General features: G+C 39.0%; 1 protein-coding gene across 1 annotated transcript in view; it reads right to left on the reverse strand.

Moving 5' to 3' along the window:
- Window positions 1-3,657: 3,657 nt before the first annotated feature.
- Window positions 3,658-18,763, reverse strand: part of LOC309474951 (uncharacterized protein) — a gene marked incomplete at both ends in the record, with an annotated part of 355,810 nt that continues 340,704 nt past the window's right edge. Inside the window, 3 exons of the mRNA XM_082137569.1 lie at window positions 3,658-3,674; window positions 3,774-3,917; window positions 4,139-4,459. Coding sequence (XP_081993695.1) covers window positions 3,658-3,674; window positions 3,774-3,917; window positions 4,139-4,459 — 482 coding nt within the window. The remainder of the gene's footprint in view (window positions 3,675-3,773; window positions 3,918-4,138; window positions 4,460-18,763) is intronic.

Below are 18,763 nucleotides of genomic sequence, written 5' to 3' on the forward strand. Positions count from 1 at the left end.
AACTGAGTTATAGTCTGGCAAAGCTCCATAGACAAATCATTTCCAAAGGGGCGTCACCAACGGACGTCGCTCAATCAGAGCAATCGTCATCATGTAAAGCCATATGCTGCGTCAAGTATGTACTCTTTTTGTGAAGAAAAGGTTTTTACTTTTGAATGTGTAGCAAAAAAGTAGGCAAGCTTTGGGACATATTACTTCGTCATCTTTATCGGACGGATCTGTCGCGTGCATCCTGTCACTTAAACTGCCCTGTCAATCATCTCGTCACAGTTAAAATCCTCTATTAAATCTCATTTAATTTCTTACCGTTTCGGAGAGAAATGTAGTAGCACGTTCATCTGCCAGTGGGTCTTTCATGGAGACTGTCCTCATGTGTTTACAATTTGAATATAATAATGCATTTAAAAGTTGAATGGACGTCGCTCAAATGCCTCTGGGCGCAAAACCAATCAGAGCGATCGTCATTGTGTAAAGCCCGCCTCAACGTTTCTGATTGGTGCCTCGATTGCTCGGCCATGGAAATGGGTTTGAATGAGCTCTTTGCCAGACTACTTCTCGAGCAAATCTGAATTTGCCGGAAGTTGTCTGGGTTTTCCCAGGCTAACAAAACATGGCACAGAACAGGAAATAACAAAAGTGCACACAAGATAAGAGGAACACAAGACAGGAATCATGACAATAAAAATACTTTAAAGCAACACCATGGAGTTTTTCAACCTTCATAATATATTTCCAAGATCCTTGTGATGGTACATCGACTTACAATAGGTTGAATGACACGTCTGCCATAGCCTGACGGGGTCTGTATCGCTTTTACTGGCACTACGCAAAAACCCGAGCACAAAAAGAACTACAAAATTCGACTGCTTTACGGCATACCTCACTAGCCACACCCCCCATTTCCCCACCCCCCATTTCCTCAAATTTGAACGTGAGAGCCCAACTAGCGTTTGTTTGCCGGCTGGTATAGCGTGTGTATGTTGTTGTCATGGCCGAAGCAGCAACGAAACCGAAGAAGGCAAAGGTTTTGTCGGAGGAGACTAGGAAGAGAAAAAGGGAGAGTGACAAAATCAAAGGCCGGACGAGGATCAATATTGGTCCAGCGTTCACTCGCTGGCGTGAGCTAAAGGAGGAGGAGGGGTGCCCGACCGATGCTGACTTGGTAGTTTGATATTATAATATTGACGATATATGGCTATTACCTACCACACAAACATTGAATTGAATTAGCATATCCATTCTGTAAAACAGTAGCCAATAGGCTACTATAATGACGCTGGCTTGTAAACATGAGCTACGCAATCTTTTGGCGTTTGAAAAAAATAAAACCCATGAAATTATTCATGACATGCTGAAATATTATGCCACTGTACCTGGGATGAAGACATTTCACATGCAACGCAGGCAGTCTGCCCAAGACGTGAGAACTCCTCCTGCAGAGTTCGGGGGTATCGGCTTGTCAACAAATGCACGTGTATCCCCTGGTGTAACCATGACAGATTTTACGACAGTAGTAGAAGACAATACTGTTCCCCAACTGTAGGGGGACCCCGAGAGCAAAACTTACATGGTGTTGCTTTAAAAAAATTACTAACTTGATGCCACAAACAGAACTAAACAAATTTGAGAAACATTTTATTCATCGGTTCAGTGAAAAAACCCATGATAGAAACTCTTAAAATGTCTGAAAACACTTGCTATGAAACATGACTGAACTGAGATATTTATCTGGTTGTGTGTGAATCCTCCCCCAACCTCAGTTAGTTTCCGCTCACACATCCGTCTCCTTTAACATCACGAAAATCAACAAGCTTTTGCTGATCTTACATTTTCAAATGAATTCTGGCCCTGAATGAAAACTAATAGCAGAAGAGTGAAATATTGGATTGGATATCTGTATCTACTGGTGTGTTATTTAGTGCTGTGAGCTGTCAATCATATTTGATCTCTGACCTGTGACTCTTATTTGTATAATGTTTGCTTGTGTTGTTACTGTAAAGGCCCTGTATGATTTAGTACTTCAGTGAGCTTTTGTCACTTTATAGTTCTTCACATCCACTGGAGTCTCACAGTTCTGGCCAGTTGATAATAACTGGAATATCAAAATACACTGGAGGCGGTAGATCCTTTTCCTATTTATCGCCCAAACACTGGAATAGTCTTCCTAGCTTTGTGAGGCAGACACACTCTGTCAGTTTAAATCTAGAGTAAAGACACATCTCTTTAACCTGGCATACACATAACACATTATCACATCGTGATTGCTATCGATAAATCTACAGGACGTTGTGGCCGACTGGAGCTCAAAGTGGTGAAGCTCAGATGACATGAAATAATCAGTAAAACACATCAAAACTGTTAAAATACACATGTGCATGTACAGTGAAAACCAGTGCAGATATAAAGCACACTGCTGCAGCGACCCGCATCTCTGCACTGTTAAAGGATCTATATTAAGATTAAGATCCTGATATAATAATGAATGCTGCTCGAGCTAATGCTCAGTGAAATATGGCTCGGTTGTGTTCCTGCACAGATGGCTGAGACTCATTGGCCGGACGCGCAGCCAATCAGAGGAGACCACGAGTGAAGAGTCAGCGCTGTGGGCGGGGCTTCTGCGAAGCACGTGATTGGAACACGGAGGAAGTACAAGCATTACTTTCATGGACTCTTAGGTATTCATAATAAAGTCACATGTGGTACAGCGTTTTAAAGTGAACATGGAAGATATTTGTGTTTTTTGGCAAATATTAATCATCTATTTTAGGAGTGTCCCAAGACCCACATATTTTGGAGAGAACTCAGTAATTACTTACAAAGAAAAGCTGTGATTCCTGTTAACTTTGAAGAAGTTGATGTTATACTAAAATGTTTTTCATTTGATGGTGATAAAAATATTTTGTTTATATTTGACTTAATTATTATGATTGCCCATTACTATATTCATAATGTCAAATGGAATGAAAAAATGCCAAATTGTGAGATCCTTGACGTAATAATAAACAAGTAAAATATATGTGATGTTGCATGTGATCTGTAACACGAACTTTACACGTATTGTATATTTTTCTTGCAGTAAATCTGCAACTAGAACATGTAACCGAGTTAGTTTTATGAGTTAATTACAATTTAGAAATTTTTTTTTTTAATAATATTTTAGCTGTATGTTGTTTATACTGGAATATATTGCAAAAACAAACTAATTGGTAATATTAAAAATAAAAAAATAATGTTTTTACAGATAGGCTATAAGAAGCACCTGTTAAAAGAGTAGAAATAAAGCTGTATACGGTACACTGCTGAAATATTTAAAATATACATAAAGTTTGTATTCCTCTGAATAAATCATGAGAGACTCTTGAACCTCAGAGTGAGAAACTTTATTGATAAAGGCAAGAAAATACATATACAAAAAAAAGACATTTGAAAAGACAAATATACAGCAGTAGTAAAGAGAGATCTGTGTCTCTTTATTATTATTTTTGTATCTGAGAGAAGTTATAAACAATAAAGTGAAATATAAACAATAAAGTGACACTGTTAAAATCTGACACTGCAAGAGAGCACAAATTCAAATAATCATCAATATTTATTATGAAAAAAACACTAGAAGAACAAAACCACACTTGAAGAACCTTTAAAGTTCAGCGTTCTGCTTTAGATTTCAATACTTCCTGAAAAAGATGAACATAAAAAGCCATAAATTAATAAATCTCACAGATAATTATACATGCAGTATCAGTTTGTGAGAAATGCCATCCTCAATCATGTACCTGATGTGTGAATATGTGCTTGATCTCGTTCAGCTCTTCTGGATCTGATCTCATAAACCACAATGATGACAGTAGCCACGCCCACCAGAGCAGAGAGGACCAATCGGATCACAGCTTCAGTAGGACCACAACAGTGGACAGAGTCTGAGGAATAAACACATCAAATCACATCCGATCAGTCAATAAACACTAATATCAGTGCTGACATCAACTAATATTTCTGAATACACAGAAATATGATCAACAATATTATAATCATTTCTTATGATTTGTCATTTCAAACTCTAAAATGATTCAACAATTCAATATACAAATAATTAATAAAATAAGAATATCTGAAGGAGAAGACTATGATCTTTACTCACCATAGACAGAAACATTGAATGATTTTGATGAGAATCTTCCTCCTGTAATCATCAGTAGTTTATAATCTCCTTCATGTTCAGTTGTGGTGTTTGTGATGGTCAGAGATCCAGTTTGTTTGTCCAGCTTCAGTCTGTCTCTGAATCTCCCATCAAGAACATCATCATATACAGTGATTCTGTCGGCCCGTTTATTGATTCCAGCTATTAAAGTGTTTTTATTTCCAAACATCCACCGAATCACATCATCATCCTTCATTTCAGTAAGATCAGAGTTTAGAGAGACTGAATCTCCCTCCTTCACTGACACTGACTTCACTTCATCTGTCAAACACACAGAGAACAAACAGAAACAGGGTTTGCAAAGATTAATACTGTTAAATCACTTTATAATGGTTTACTAAATTGAATAGGTAAAAATTTACAAAAAAAACTTAAGGACTGAATCACCAAACACACACACACACACACACACACACACACACACACACACACACACACACACACACACACACACACACACACACACAGAGAGAGAGATTAAAGGAATACTCCACCGTCTTTTCATATTAAGCTATGTTATTCCCTTAACTAAGACGAGTTGATACATACCTCTCTCGTCTCAGTGCGTGCACTCAATCGCTCTGGCGCGCGGCGAAACTTTGTTCACTCAGTTCATTCAATACGGGCCAAGCAGAGAAGCTACTAAACACCTCCACGTTTTCCCTATTTAAACACAAACGTGGAGGTGTTTAGTAGCTTCTCTGCTTGGCCCGTATTGAATGAACTGAGTGAAAAAAGTTTCGCCGCGCGCCAGAGTGATTGAGTGCACGCACTGAGACGAGAGAGGTATGTATCAACTCGTCTTAGTTAAGGGAATAACATAGCTTAATATGAAAAGACGGTGGAGTATTCCTTTAAGACGGTCACTTGATGGTTTATAAAAGTAAATAATTTGACATTTACATTTGAAATGAATATCATCATTAAACAACAAAAGCAAAATGGAGTTTGAATTATTAATTGTATCTTTGTGCTGATTAAAATATAAAACAAGTGAAACTGAAATTTAACTCACCAAAGACATAGAGCCTGAAACTCTTGATCTCTCTATTGGTCTGTAGTCTATAATCTCCTGCATGTTCAGTTGTGGTGTTTGTGATGGTCAGAGATCCAGTTTGATTGTCCAGCTTCAGTCTGTCTCTGAATCTCCCATCAAGAACATCATCATATACAGTGATTCTGTCGGCCCGTTTATTGATTTCAGCTATTACAGTGTTTTCATCTCCAAACTTCCACTCAATCATATCATCCCACATCAACATCTGGCTCACCCACCTATCAGAGTTTAGAGTGACTGAATCTCCCTCCTTCACTGACTGCAGGACTGAATCACCAAACACACACACACAGGGTTTGTCACAGATTAACACGGTCATTTGATGGTTTATAAAAGTAAATAGTTTGAAATTTAAATTTGAAATGAATATCATCATTAAAGGGCATAATGCACGCTCTATGAGATGCATGATCGCTTCTGTGTTTTGTCTCAGCCCGCCCTAACATCCGGTGCTGTGTCGAAAGCCGTTTTTGCATTAGGTGGAGATAATGGCAAATTACACTTGCTGTTTACAAGAATCCAGCGGTTAACAATATTGTGAGGCAGTTAGCTGTCACACATAAGAGTAAGAAAGAGAAGGGCTGGACTTCCGGTTTAACGTCTGACATGTGAGGTCGTAGGATCGGAAGCTCTGCAAACTAATTGTTATATTTACTTTCTATATAAGTTATAACCCATTTTATACACTCATCACAGCTGTTAAATTGTTTTGTGCGTTATTTCTGAACTTTGCGCCTCAATGTCGAAAGCTCCGCGACAGAAAAAGACTGATCCGGTGAGCTCTAACGGATCTGCAGAGCTAGCAAAAGATGAAACTAGCATAACTGATGGTGCTACAATAATGTCAGCGATTAAGTCTTTGGAAGCTGGAATTCACCAAAAGTTTGACACGCATGCAGCGGAGTTACAGAAAGAAATATCATCCCTGAGAGAAGAAGTACATAATTCACTAACGACGTTAACTTCAGAAGTGAAAGCGCACGAGGATAGACTAACTAGTCTGGAAAATGCTACATCTGAGTGGACGACTAGTTTGCAGGCACTTGAGCCCACCGTGACTTCCTTACGGAACGAGATTACCGCTCTTCAGGCTAAGTGCACAGATTTGGAATGCCGCTCACGTCGAAGCAATTTGCGTCTTGTGGGTATTCCCGAGGGTATGGAAGGCACACATCCGACAAAATTTATCTCTGAAGCACTGCAAGAAATATTCAACCTCCGTGAACCACCGCTTCTTGCCCGAGCCCACCGTACACTGGCAGCGCGACCCGCGGAGGGTCAGAGACTGCGGGCGTTTGTCATATGCTTTCACCGATTTGACGTCAAGGAAGACATTCTGCGGATGGCTTTTCAATCCAAACAGCTCAAATTCAAAGACAGATTCGTCCACATTTTCCATGATTTCCCCCCTGAGATCGCCAAAAAGAGGGCAGCGTATTACGACGTGAAACGAGTGCTGAAGTCCCGATCCAATGTGAAATATGGGCTGAGGGGTCTAACCGGCTTTCGGTAGGGGTGTAGGGGTGTAGGGGCGGGGAGGGAGGATTGGGTGGTGTTGTAGTTTCAAAGCTGAGTTCATCTCCAAGTTCATTTATTCTTCGTGGTGTTCATCATTGGGTGTCTTTTACACATGGATGTGTTTCTGTTTATTTTAGGTCTCTGTTTGTTTTGTTTTGTTTTGTTTTTGTTGTAATTGTTTTTATGTATTTTGTTAGTTGGTTTTCTTTTGTTTTCATTCTCTTCCTGAATAGGATGCCTCTTTTATTAAACACTTTCACATGGCAAACTCTTTGAGATATGTTAGCTGGAATTGTAAGGCTGTCAATAATCCTGTTAAACGTAACCGGGTCTTGAACCATCTGAAGAGCTTAAAGGCAGACTTTGTTTTTTTGCAAGAAACGCACCTCCGTCCTGCTGATCACTTTAGGTTAAAAAGGGATTGGGTAGGTCAGGTTTTCCATTCAATATTTCATTCCAAATCTAGAGGCTGTGCAATTTTAGTGCATAAATCTGTCCCATTTGTAGTCTCTGATACTATTGTAGATCAGAAAGGAAGATATATTATTGTATCAGGAACACTTTTCTCAACCCCCATGACTCTTGCAAATGTTTATGCACCCAATTATGATGATCCTACTTTTATTTCTTCTTTTCTGTCTTGCATTCCTAATATTCACTCACACCCACTTATTTTGGCTGGGGACTTTAATTGCGTTATGTCTCCCGCTCTTGACAGATCTTCCAAAAAAATCATAGCTCTATCAAAATGTGCATCAGTTATCCTCACTTTTATGCAAAGGTACGGTATATGTGATGCATTCCGTCACTTGCATCCCTCTGATAGGAAGTATTCCTTTTTTTCTCATGTTCACCAGACGTATTCTCGTATTGATTATTTCTTTCTGGACCATAAATTTCTTCCATACTTACAGGACTGTTCTTACCAAAGTATAGTAATTTCTGATCATGCACCAATTATATTAGAGCTTAAGATTCCACACCAGCCACCTAAATATTGTCAGTGGCGTCTTAATCCAGGTCTCCTATCTGATAAGGATTTTATTGAATTTGTTTCTTCTAATATATCGAGTTTTATGGAAGTCAATACCACACCAGGCATGCCATACTCGACCATTTGGGAAAGCCTGAAATGTTATTTACGTGGTTTAATAATTTCTTATTCATCCCATAAAAATCAAGAAAGGGAAAAAAAAACGAATAGAAATATCCAACTCCATAGCGCATATTGATAGCCAGTATTCTTCGGATCCCTCCCCTGAGCTTTTTGAAGAGCGTCAGTTATTACAGGCAAAATATGATATTTTATCAACTGATAAGGCTGAAAAACTGATTCTGCGTGCTCAACATAGGATTTATGAGCAAAGTGATAGAACAGGGAAGTTGCTTGCTCGGCAGATTCGTGAGGCTGAAGCATCTCGTATGATTCCCCAACTTAAATTACAATCAGGAACCATCACAGCAAATTATAAAGAAATAAATTCTGAATTCAAACAGTTTTATGTTGACCTATACTCCTCAGAATCCCCACCAGATGCTTTCACAATTAACACTTTCCTTAATGGAATTGAGTTCTCTACTATCAACAAAGTGTCCCATGACTCTTTAGAGAAGGACATTCAAGTGGAAGAAATTGAGGAATCTATAGCGTCCATGAAATCTGGTAAGGCCCCAGGGCCTGACGGATTTCCGTCCGAATTTTATAAAATATTTTCTAAATTGTTAAGCCCTATTTTACTTTCAGTTTTTTTAGAAAGCCTTCAGAATGGTTATTTGCCTGCGGGTCTCTACCAAGCGACTATTTCTCTGCTTCTAAAGAAAGACAAGAATCCACTTGAATGTGGTTCATATCGTCCCATTTCTTTGTTAAATTGCGACTATAAGATCTTAGCAAAACTCTTATCTATCCGTATGGAAAGCTCTATGGGTCAAATTATTTCACATGATCAAACTGGATTTATTCGGGAATAGACATTCTTTTTCTAATATTAGACGCCTTTTTAATATATTGTATTCTTCCCATTCAAATAATCCAGAGGTGGTTATGTCACTCGACGCTGAAAAGGCGTTTGACCGTGTTGAATGGAATTACCTTTTTCAGGTTTTAGGAAAATTCGGATTTGGCCCTACATTTGTCTCCTGGATTAAAATTGTATATGCGGCCCCTAAAGCTTCTGTACGTACTAATAATATTTGTTCAGAGTATTTCGAACTACAACGGGGCACAAGACAGGGGTGTCCACTTTCCCCATTGTTATTTGCCATAGCCATTGAACCCCTTGCAATTGCCCTGCAGTCCAGTGCACAGGTCTGTGGTATCACCCGTGCAGGTATGGTACACAAGGTCTCTTTATATGCAGATGACCTTCTTCTTTTTCTGTCTAACCCTCTTATTTCAATTCCTCAAGTTTTTTCCATTCTGAATGTCTTTAGTAGTTTCTCTGGATACAAACTAAATTTCTGTAAAAGTGAATTGTTCCCATTGAATTTATCTTCCCTTCAGGTTTCATACTCAGATTTTCAATTTAAGGTTGTCAGAAATCGTTTCAAATACCTGGGGATTCAGGTGACTCGTAAATACTCTGACCTGTTCAAAGCCAACATTAGTCCTCTTTATAATCATGTCAAGTCTCTCTTCATGTCCTGGAAATGTCTCCCTCTTTCTTTGATAGGAAGGGTGAATATTATCAAAATGAATATACTTCCTAAATTTTTATATCTTTTTCAATGCCTTTCTATATTTATTCCAAAATCCTTTTTCACAGTTTTGCAACGGAATATCTCTTCTTTCATATGGGATAAGTCAAAAAGAATTAATCAAAGTCATCTTATGAAACCAAAGTGTTTGGGCGGCCTGGCTTTGCCAAATTTTCAAACCTATTATTGGGCAGCAAACATTAGGAACCTGTTATATTGGGTGCAGCAGGATTTGCAATTAAAGAAGTCTCAGTGGGTACTATTGGAATCTGCCTCTTGTACTCCAGCAACTTTGACATCCTTATTATGTGTACCAATTCCCTATAAGCATACTACTTTAGTAAAAAAAAAACCTGTTGTCAAACATTCATTAAGGATTTGGTCTCAATTACGTTTGGCGTTAGACCTTAAGGACCCTTGTATTACAGCGCCTGTTTTTTGCAATATATTATTTCCACCTTCCCTGATGGATGGGGCTTTTAATATCTGGAGGGAAAAAGGCCTATCTACAATTGATCAACTATACATAGATAACAATTTTGCATCCTTTACGCAACTCCAAGAAAGATTCGACCTACCCAATTCACATCTATTTAGATACTTTCAGATACGGAACTTTATTCGAAAGCAGTTTTCAAACTTTCCCTCTCTGCCAACTAAAAATATACTTGATAACATATTAGACCTTCATACATCTTTGAAAGGGGTTATTTCTAAAATATTTACCATAATCAATGCAAAACAGTCCCCTTCAGTGCGTCCACTCAAGGCACTCTCGGAGGAGGAACTGAATTTGACGCTGGAGGAAAATATTTGGGATCTAATTCTTGCCCGTATACATTCATCTTCTATAAATGCTAGGCATACCCTCATCCAATTCAAGGTAGTGCACAGAGTTCATTGGTCTAGAGCTAAACTAAGCAGAATATTCCCTGATCTCGACCCAACCTGCCTTCGCTGCTTAACTGAACCAGCTACCTTATCACATTCTTTTTGGTCCTGTCCGAAATTATCAGATTTTTGGGGGAAAATCTTTGGGTGCTTCTCTGTTATTTTTTCTTTAACAATAGACCCTAAAGGCGGGCGTACACGGTGCGATTTTTGCTGTTTTTACGAGCTCGCAGATGATTTTTTTCACTCGGGAGAAATCGAGTGGAATCGGTGATGCTCGCATGGTCGCGGCTCGCAGCGTGTGAGAGGAATTACGAGCCGAGCCGAACACGTTATGAGCACCTCCCCGACCTCCCGATCATTTTTAAACATGTTTAAAAAATTCGGGGAGTCGGCCCGATTTTCACCAGCTGTCCCCTATTGCTAATCATACACAACCACGTCGATGGGGCTATACCTCAGTGGCAGCAACCATACAGCGTGCGCATACACTGTCTCTCTCTCTCTCTCTCTCTCTCACACACACACACACACACACACACACACACACACACACACACACACACACACCTCTCTCTCTCTCTCTCTCTCTCTCTCTCTCTCTCAAGTTTTTATGTTGAAAGGAATGGCTACTGTTCTCTGCTTTACAACAAATCATTTGCACACACATTTCTGTCATTTTTTTTCTATTCTGAAGCTTTGCCTGCATGCAACATTGACGGTCTCTGTGTTTAGCGCGAAAGCTCACGTGATTGCTGCCGGCTCGGGATAAAATTCGTGCAGGACAGTCGTGCCGTGTACCAGCTGCTTTGGCGCGATTATCAGTTAAACTGACTCGCAACGTGTGCAATATCTCACGATGTCCCGAGTGTCCGATCCTGGTTCGAACTCGCACCGTGTACGCCCGCCTTAACCCATTAACAGTACTGTTTGGTATTTTGCCAGAATCCGTTAGTCTAAACACATTGCAAGCTGATAGTGTAGCCTTTGGAACCTTACTGGCTAGGCGACTTATTCTTATGAATTGGAAGGCAGCAGCTCCCCCTTCTTACCGCCAATGGGTTTTTGACCTTTTGTATGCTCTCAGGATGGAAAAGATTCGGTTCGCAATGAAACAAAATCCAAAACTCTTTCTGAAAGTCTGGAGCCCTTTCCTAGAGTATTTTAAGGAGTCAACAACGACTTAATGTTTTTTTTGTTTTTTTTTGTGTGTGTGTGTGTGTGTGTGTGTGTGTGTGTGTGTGTGTATTTGTATGCAAACAATTATACTTATCTTTTTATTTTCATAATCTGAATTAATGTATGTTACATTACGAGTGTACATGTATCTATGTTATTTATACTATATAACATGTTATTGTTACTCTCTGTCAGACCCAAGATGAACCTAATAAAAAAAAAAAGATAAAAAAAAGAAAGAGAAGGGCTTTAAATTACATATTTCGAGCAACATCGACAACTTTGAGGGTGAGTAATCTCTCATATCATGCGAAAAAATTCGACCAGCGAATCTTTTTCTAAAGTCGTTGTCTCCGTTTCTGAGAAAATGAATTTAATTAAAGTTTTGCTGCTATACACTTCGCTATAGAACCATAGACAGTATGTATAGAACACGCTATGCAGAAGTAAAGACGCAACTGGATTTCAAGTTTTTTGTTTGGAAGAACGATTCAAGTTAGAGTAGGGTCTGCATATTCTAGGATTCTTTCAATTGAGAATGGAACTTAATGATTAATGACATATTTAGTAATATTGAGACTGGAATAGGAAGATCATTGTATGCAGACGACGGGGCATTGTGGAAAAGGGGGCGTAATATGCTATTTGTAGAAAATAAAATGCAAAAAGCAGTGAAGGAGGTGGAGAAATGGGCAAATAGTTGGGGTTTTTGGTTTTCTGTGGTAAAAACACAAGTAATTTGTTTTTCAAATAAGAAAAATAATCCTATGTTAAATATTAAAATGTATGGTAATCAGCTGGAACAAGTCAAAGTAGTGAGATTTCTGGGTATGTGGATGGATTATAAATTAAACTTTGGAGTTCATATTCAGAAATTGATAGAAAAGTGTAAAAAAGGAATAAATGTCTTAAGATGCTTGTCAGGTGCGGATTGGGGGGCAAGTTGCCAGTCACTGAAAATAATTTATTATGCAGTGATCAGGTCAAATATAGACTATGGAAGTATGGTATACAGTTCTGCGAATAAAACTTTACTTAAAAAAATACAAGTAATTCAAAATCAGGCATTGCGAATTTGTTGTGGAGCATTTAGATCTTCTTCGGTAATATCACTACAAGTTGAATTAGGAGAATTATCGTTGGAACAACGCAGACTTCAATTAAGGTTGAGATACTGGTCTGGTGTATGTGGACATCTGGAAAGTCATCCGGTAAAAATACTTTTGAAGGAATGTTGGGAGTATGAATACAAAGAAATAGCAAGCTTTGGTTGGGTAGTAGGGAAGGAGGCAAATAGCTTGGGATTGAAAGAATATTTAATAGCCCCTTCTGTTCCAATACCAGCAATTCCCCCTCGGATGTATCCTATGCCATTAATTGACTTACAAATACAGTACATAAATAAATAAATAAACAAATAAGCATACCAACTAAGTTAGTAGTTAAACAGTATGTAAATCGAGAATATTATTCAGTATTACAGGTATTTACAGATGGGTCAAAGGAACCAGAGTCTGGTAGAACTGCAGCAGCAGTATTCATTCCTACATTTAATATAAACATTGCAAAAAGATTATCGGATCATGTGTCAGTATTTACTACTGAATTACTAGCTATCATATTAGCACTACAGTGGATTGAAGAAGTTCAACCATCAAGAACTATGATATGTACTGATTCAATGGCTGCTCTCACTAGTCTTATGAGTGGAAAATCTGAATCTCGACAAGATTTAATATTTGAAGTTTTGCAAGGTTTATTTAGAGCAAGGCAGTTAGGGGTATTGGTATTCTTCCTCTGGGTGCCAGCACATGTGGGTGTGGATGGTAATGAGGAGGTAGACAAGTTGGCAAAGAAAGCATTAAATCATCCACAAATAGAAATTAATGTATCACTAAGTAAATCAGAAATCAAGAGATTAATAGCAATTGAAATTAGTAAAAGATGGCAAAAGATATGGAATAATGACTCTAAAGGAAGACATCTTTATCAAATTCAGGAACGGGTTGGAAATGAGAGGAAAAGATATGGAAATAAGAAAAAAAGATGTCATTATAGGTTAAGAATTGGTCACACTGCATTAAATTATAATCTTTATAAAATAGGGAAGCATGATACAGGAAACTATGATAATTGCGGGGAGTTAGAAACAGCGCAGCATATTCTTTTAGAATGTGCTGCATATGAAAGGGAGAGACAACAGTTAAGTCAAGAGTTACGAAGGATGGGAGTTGATACAATTTCAATAAAAGTATTGTTAGGAAATGGGACAAGACAATCAAGAATTCATGAATTATTATTTAAATATCTAAATAAAACAGGAATAATAAATAGAATTTAATTATTATTTTTTTTATTTCTTCCAAAGCCAAGTACACTCCACACTCCAGATCAGTAGGTGGCGGAAATGCACCATTTATGTTGGTCTGCCAATCCGCCATTAAACACCAGAAGAAGAAGAAGAAGAAGAAGTAAAGACGCTGGCTGAGATCCTACTGGAAATACATCAGCAGCGTTCGTGCATAGAGCCTATTGCAGGTTAGAGTCAGGGGGGTAATCCATCAGCCGGAAATTGAAGCTTCCCCGGGCGACGCCATTGATTAGCAGACCATCACCTGGGGCACGTTCAAGTTCAAAACGGTGCGCAACGTTTTGTTTTGCTACGGGTTGAACGTCATGTTTCCTGGAAACGGCGTGCACCGGTGTGCAACGGGGTTTGAGATACGTTTTCTCTTGTTTGGTCAGCAGCAACATGTATATAAAGCACGCGGTATTAAAGTGAACTCGCACAATGGGTTCAAGGAAAGTAGTTTACAAATTTGTTTGATGCAGCTCGGTATACGCAACAACTGAGGATATTAGAAGACATGTTTGTTGTAAGTTGTATTGTAAAAATATAGGATATCAACATAATGATGTAGTTGTTTATATTTTTAGCTTCATTGCAAGTGTATGACATTTGGTATAGAAATAAACAATGGTAATTAAGTGCTTTTCCTAAAAATGAGAAAGAAAATACAGGGTATTAAAACAGTATGAACTACAAATAAAGTCAGTATGTGAGGCTAAATAGATGTGTTTTAGTCTGAATTAGGTAAGATGTGTGCGGCAAGTGCAGTAACTGTAACATCGGGCATATTTTGTAGTATTAAACACATATTTATACCAGGCACCGGAAATTCTTCACAAAGAACACAAAGAATGGCCTTCTCAGCTGCCATAGTTGCAACTCTTGCGTCATCAGAACAGTGTGTTCAACGCATCACCGTTTCTGTTTAAAAAACATTGTGCAACGTTTTGTCAGGGCTGAACGCAGCCCTGCTGTTAGCAATCCATTGACTCCCATTCATTTTGGCGTCACTTTGACAGCGAATAACTTTACATCTGAGGCGTTTAAAGACTCCATTTGTCCATTATTTATTTCTAAAGAAACACGAAAATGTATAAAAGGCTTCATTACCTTGTAGCTTGTGTTATGGCCCCGTAGAAGCAGTTTTTGTAAAAATAGGCTAACGATTGCGTCATAACCACGCGACTCTCTGTCGCACAGTAGAGAGATTACCGTATGGACAGGAGGAGAAGCTCGCGGGCAATCGGGGGGATGTGGAGGCAAAATGACTAAATAATTAATCAGAATACCTAGCAAAAGTTGATCCTGCTCCTAACTCATGGACAGCTCATACTCATGGTCTCCGTCTCTGCTAGTTTCGGAAGGGAATGATTCAGATTTCTCTCGGCACAGCTACTAGAAGACAGACGGGTTGCTCATGTCACATCTACGTCGTCAAGCTCAGTTTGAGTCTGCGCAGTCGCACAGCCATCAGGAAGTAAGAGCTTCTAATTGACTTCACTTTTCTCTGTTGAATCCAATGGGGTCACTGTGTCCATTTCTTTGACTGTCTATGGTTAGTGTACCCAGTGAGCCAATGTATAGAAAAATAATGTAGGAATTAGATTTAAATATAAACATATACTCATAAAACGCTATTTAGGCTTCTGGGGTCGTTGTTGTGAGAAAATTGTACTTCGGCATTTAAAAACCGCCAAACCGGAAGTGACGTAACGGGAGGGAGTGCTGTCAAAGTAAACAATAGGAAAGCAATAAATCACAATGACAGTTCGGACGCTGAGGAAATTGTAGCCTAAATGTTTACTCATATGACAGACCTCAGCCATATAAGAGCCTGCTATGTGGCCAAGAGAGCAGGACAGGCCAGGATTAGACAGAACAACGGTCAGAGGAGACACGTTGAGTTGTGGTGTGAGAAGAACAGGGCAGAGGTCTCGGTGAGAGAATATTGTTAGATTATAGATGTATTCACGTTAGCCAACGATAGCCTATGTATAACACTATGCTCAGATCACAATATTGTACAGATTATTATCAGGCAATAGCAAAGCTAGTATTTAGACCCAATTGCCTGCATGTGTTGTGAATGTCAGCCATTAGGAGAAAGTTTCCAGAGGGACTTTATAAAGGCTTTGAATGGACCCATTTGGTGACAAAGAATGAAAAAATAATCACAATCACAACCATCCTTCTGTATAAAAACTTTATGAATAAACAGCGAACACAAACATTAAAGTAGTTTTGTACCAGTGGGGATTTCTTTAAGACAGCAGGGAAGCTTGGCTTCCCCTATAATGTAAAAAAATGAATGGTCAAATATGTAGGCTACTATTGTGTTAACATTTTATTGACTAAAAATGCGTTAGGACACCTTCATCTTGAAGACGAGTCGTTCAGAATCAGTATACATACAAATCCGTGTATCATTCGTTCCGTCGTGTTTTGATTTAATATTGAAAGTAAAAAAATTAGAAAACAGTTCCTTTTTGTTTTTTCATTTTTTCCAAAAAAACGAAAAGCAAGAATTCAGCTTTCATTTTTCGTTCTGAGGTAGAAAAATGAATAAACAGCTTGAATATTCGATTTCTACACGTGGGCGGGAATGGAATGCTCCTTTCCTCTAATTTGTCAACAGAAGATCAAAGTGTGTCGTCATCAGTTCTTCCTCAGTTCTGCACAGCAGAATAAGAGTCTTCCGCTGCTGCAGTTGTGCGGATTCTTCTCGTTTTATTCAACTACATTTCATATTTTTCTCATCAAACAACCAGACTAACGAATGGCTCGACAAAACCCATACCGGGTAAGAGCCAGACAGGGCTTTCTTCTGTGTAGACCAATCCTTGTGAATGAAGGAGTGGCCTGGACTTGACTCCGGGCTTCTGCGTGATGATTGGAGGGTCTTGCATCTCCTTTTGATTGACAGTGATTTTGTACAATAAACAGTCACTGGCGCTGAAGCTATTCGAGCTCAGTCACATTAATAGACAGTATATAAATGGACACAGCGACCCCAGGTTTCAACGTAGAAAGTGAAGTCAATTAGAAGCACTCACTTCCTGATGACTAAGCGTACTGCACACACTCAAACTGAGCTTAACAACATGGATGTGACATGAGCTAGAAGTCTTCTAGTAGCTGTGCCAAGAGAAATCTGAATCATTCCCTTCTGAAACTTGCAGAGACGGAGAGCGTGAGTAGAAGGTGTCCATGAGCTAGGAGCAGGAGCAACTTTATGACTCTCTATGGGCTTCTCCCTTGACTTTATCAGTCTTTTTGCCTCCACGTCCCCCCGATTGCTTGCAAAATTCTCCGTCTGTCTATACGGTAATCTCTCTACTGTGCGACAGAGAGTCGCGTGGTTATGACGCAATCGTTAGCCTATTTTGACAAAAACTGCTTCTACGGGGCCATAACATAAGATACAAGGTAATGGAGCCTTTTATACATTTTCGTGTTTCTTTAGAAATAAATAATGGACAAATTGAGTCTTTTGTAAAGTTCAGATGTAAAGTTATTCACTGTCAAAGTGACACCAAATTGAATGGGAGTCAATGGAATGCTAACAGCAAGTGATGGCTTGATTGCCATCAGTTTGGATTGGATGAATTACCCCCTTGGTCCCATCGCGGATTTTGCAAGTGTAGTCGTAAAACAAACTGCAGCAACTTATTTCTTGGTATTTGCTTGGCGAAATTGCTAGCCAATTGTTCATCATAAATTTTACACAATTATACACCACATTCCTTGTTTCAGTTTAACAAAAAAGCATGGTAAGTTTTGTGATTACTGTCCTTTACTATAAGCAAGCATGGTAAGTTTTGTGATTACTGTCCTTTACTACACCGTGTAAAGGACAGTAATCACAAAACTTACCATGCTTTTACCAAATTATTTGTAGTTTTAATGTGTCATTTGTTGTAAATGCACTGTAACCACAACACTTACCATGCTTTTACCACAGTAACCTTAGTTGTACTGTGATAGGTGTAGTAAAAGGATAGTAACCACTATTACTTGGTAATGTATTTTTCCCCCGAAAATGAGCTTCCTCTCTTTGAAAGACCAGCAGCCGCCACTGTTTTGTACAGATTGAAAATGAATTATAGAATATATATTTTATGTATAATAATAATAAGTTTCAGCTGCAGACTAATAACAAACACATACATGCATTACATTACAAGTTTATTTAGGATATGTTAATGAATTAAATTAAGACAAGGCACATTTTGTAAATTAAACAGATGTACAATAAGTGATCTCTGACGGATCCATGACTATCATGTTTCCCGCCGGCGGTTGAACCACATGACGACGGGATGGGCGAGCCGATGAAGGAGCTGGCACAGTGTGCACATATCGCCGTCATCATATAACTCCATCATATCGCCGAGATTATAATCATCCAGTCTTTAGTTGATGCTAACGCTACACACTACTGCGTTTTTCGAAGCAGATGCAGAAGTGAAGTCCCGTCGTTTCACACGAGACTGAATCTAGTTGCTTATTCGATTGTTACTTATTGACATGCGGACCTCCCCTTTAAAGGTGAACTAAGTAACTTTTTTTACCTTAACTGAACAGCTTCGGAATCATTGGAATGGTTATATTACTTATTTCGGGTTGAATGGTGGTAGTTTCGCACCCCCCTGGTGCCCGTGAGCGGAAAATACGCACTTGCAACTTTGGGGCGGTGGGCCGCCGGCCGCCGCGTCAGGAAGTCTCGCGTGATATCAGGTCTCGCGATGTAAACAATTGCTTTACGGCCAAAAGAAATCTGCTAAAATGCCGTCATTATTGCGCTCCCTCACGCTGTTCGAACCCGAATGAAGAAGACGTTTTAAAGAATGTCCCATATGCTTTGATGTCGTTG

The sequence above is a fragment of the Leuciscus leuciscus genome (assembly GCF_965113295.1).
Source record: "Leuciscus leuciscus genome assembly, chromosome: 15".
Lineage (NCBI taxonomy): Eukaryota > Metazoa > Chordata > Actinopteri > Cypriniformes > Leuciscidae > Leuciscus > Leuciscus leuciscus.